The sequence below is a fragment of the Eimeria necatrix genome, genomic scaffold (genome assembly GCF_000499385.1).
Source record: "Eimeria necatrix Houghton genomic scaffold, Enh_scaff1182, whole genome shotgun sequence".
NCBI lineage: Eukaryota > Apicomplexa > Conoidasida > Eucoccidiorida > Eimeriidae > Eimeria > Eimeria necatrix.
This window is the reverse complement of record NW_013651960.1, coordinates 1-2500: the sequence shown is the minus strand read 5'-3', so window position 1 is coordinate 2500 and position 2500 is coordinate 1. Positions and strand designations below refer to the sequence as shown.

The following is a 2500-nucleotide window of genomic DNA, read 5'->3' as shown; positions in this document are numbered from 1 at the left end:
GCCGAAAAGCGGAAAATAAAGGCGGAAAAGTCAAATAAATGAATTTAAATTGCAGAATTGGCGAAAAAAGGAACAAAAAGGAGTAAAAATTGGCGAAAACAAGCGGGGAGAGGATTGATGGCGGCGGCTGGCGGCGGGAGGCGGCTGCCCGCGCGGGGGCTTTGTGCGCGTTTTTGGCGGTTTAAAAGCCCAAATTGTGTTTTTAAATTGAAATAAATGACTTTAAGGATTAAAAAAAAGAAAAAGAATTAAAAATTGGAAGCAGCGGAGCCCGGCGGCGGCGCCGCTGCCGCTCAGGCCCGCGGCGCATGCTGGGCCAGCGGCGTCTGCTGCAGTTGGGGTGTCTGTACACCTGAAAAGAAGGCGAGACTGCGCGAAAAGGTGCAAAGCCGTAAACCCTAAACCCTAAACCCTCGCGGTAAACCCTAAACCCTCGGGCGCGCGGCCTGTGGGGGTGCTGGGGGGAGCAAGACAGCCGGATTTGGGGTGAAGTTGCTGCTGCTGGACTTTCCCGCTGCAGCGGAAGGACAGAAGCAAACAAACCCAAACAAACAAACAAATAAACAAATAAATGAATTAAATAAATAAAAAAATAAACAAACAAACAAATAAATAAAGAAAAGCGCAAAGAGCGGCGGAAGCAGCCCTCGCGCAGCGGGCGAAAGGCACGGGTTAGGGTTTAGGGTTTAGGGTTTAGGGTTTGTGATGGAGGCGGGAGTAGGCGGGCTGCGGGGCCTGGAGCGCGGCCCGGAGTTGTGGTGGAGATCTTTGCCAGCAGTGACTCGTGCTGCAGCAGCAGCAAGTTTGCTGCTGGCGCTGCTGGCCTCGACGGGTTTGCTGCCGCCGCGGCTGCTGCTGCTGGACTGGCAGCTGCTGCTGCTGCGGCTGCAGCTGTGGCGGCTGCTGTCTGCTGCTCTCTTTGTGGGGCCTTTTTCTTTGCCTTTTCTTTTCCACATTTATCTTTTTATTTCTTCAAGTGCAGCACTCGAAGCAAACCCCGTTTTTGCTGCTGCTCCCAAAGGCAGCTATTTGCTGTTTCTGCTTTTCGCCAACTCCTGCGTCGCTGCTCTTGGACTCCTCGTCTTCTGGCCCACAGGTCCGCCAGCAGCAGCAGCAGCAGCAGCAGCAGCAGCAGCAGTTGCTGCGCGGCAGCAGCAGCAGCAGCAGCAGCAGCAGCAGTTGCTGCGCGGCAGCAGAAGCAGTTGCTACGCAGCAGCAGCAGTTGCTGCTGTTGCGCGTTTGCTGCTGCTGTTGCACAGTTGCTGCTGCTGTTGCACAATTGCTGCTGCTGTTGCGCGTTTGCTGCTGCTGCTGCACAGTTGCTGCTGCTGTTGCGCGTTTGCTGCTGCTGCTGCACGCTTCCATCTGCTGCTGCACATTTGCTGCTGCTGGGGGTTTGCTGCTGCTGCCGCGCGTTTGCTGCTGCTGCTGCGCATTTGCTGCTGATTTGCTGCTGATTTGCTGCTCTGCTGCTGCTTATTTGCTGCTGCTCGCGTGCGGCTCTTTTGACGCTGGTTTGCTGCTGCTTTGATGCTCTGCTGCTGCTGATTTGCTGCTGCTCGTTTGCTGCTCTCCTGCTGCTGCTCTTTTGCTGCTCTGCTGCTGCTCTTTTGCTGCTATCTTTCTGCTCTTTTGCTGCTCTTCTGCTGCTCATTTGCTGCTGTTTATTTCTTGCTGTTTTGCTGCTCATTTGCTGCTGCTCTGCTGCTCATTTGCTGCTCTTCTCTTTTGCTGCTCATTTGCTGCTCTTTTGCTGCTTCTTTGTTGCATTTTTGCTGCTCATCTGCTGCTGTGCTGCTGCTGGTTTGCTGCTCATTTGCTGCTCTTTTGCTGCTTTTTTGCTGCACTTTTGCTGCTCCTTTGCTGCTCTTTTGCTGCTGTCATGCTGCATATTTGCTGCTGCTTTGCTGCTCCTTTGCTGCACTTCTGCTGCTCTTTTTGGTGCAGTCTTGCTGCTGCTTTGCTGCTGCTGCTTTGCTGCTGCTGCTTTGCTGCTGCTGCTTTGCTGCTGCTGCTTTGCTTCTGCTGCTTTGCTGCTGCTGCTTTGCTGCTGCTGCTGGTGCTTTGCTGCTGCTCATTCCATAGCCGCTTTTTGCTTCTTCTCGAGCCCCCACATTCTCATTTATTTATTTTTATTTATTTATTTTTTTTTATTTTATTTTTTATTTATTTATTTATTTATTTATTTATTTATTTATTCATTTATTTATTTAGTGCTTCAATATTTTATTTTAATCTATTTTTAATTATTCCCCTAAAAGCGCAAATGCGCCCTGCCGGCTTCGTTGCTGCTGCTGCTGCTGCTTCATTGCTGCTGCTGCTGCTTCGTTGCTGCTGCTGCTGCTGCTGCTGCTTCGTTGCTGTTGCTGCTGCTTCGTTGCTGCTCCACTCCGTTGTGCAGCTGCTCGCGGCAGCAGCTGCTGCTCACAGCCGCGCCCCCACCCCCCGCCTTCGCTGCTGCTGCTGCTGCTGCTGCTGCTGCTGCTGCTGCTGCTGCTGC

General features: G+C 52.4%; 2 protein-coding genes across 2 annotated transcripts; both read right to left on the bottom strand.

Moving 5' to 3' along the window:
- Window positions 1–679: 679 nt before the first annotated feature.
- On the bottom strand, window positions 680–1690 carry ENH_00006210 (hypothetical protein; the record flags this gene model as incomplete). Its single annotated transcript, XM_013578535.1, is given in 2 exon segments — window positions 680–964; window positions 968–1690. Coding segments are annotated over 2 exon segments (1008 nt in total).
- Window positions 1691–2305: 615 nt separating this feature from the next.
- ENH_00006200 (hypothetical protein) lies at window positions 2306–2499 on the bottom strand (the record flags this gene model as incomplete). Its single annotated transcript, XM_013578534.1, has 1 exon — window positions 2306–2499. A coding segment is annotated over one exon (194 nt), but the record flags the coding sequence as incomplete, so codon positions are not given.
- Window position 2500: the final 1 nt, after the last annotated feature.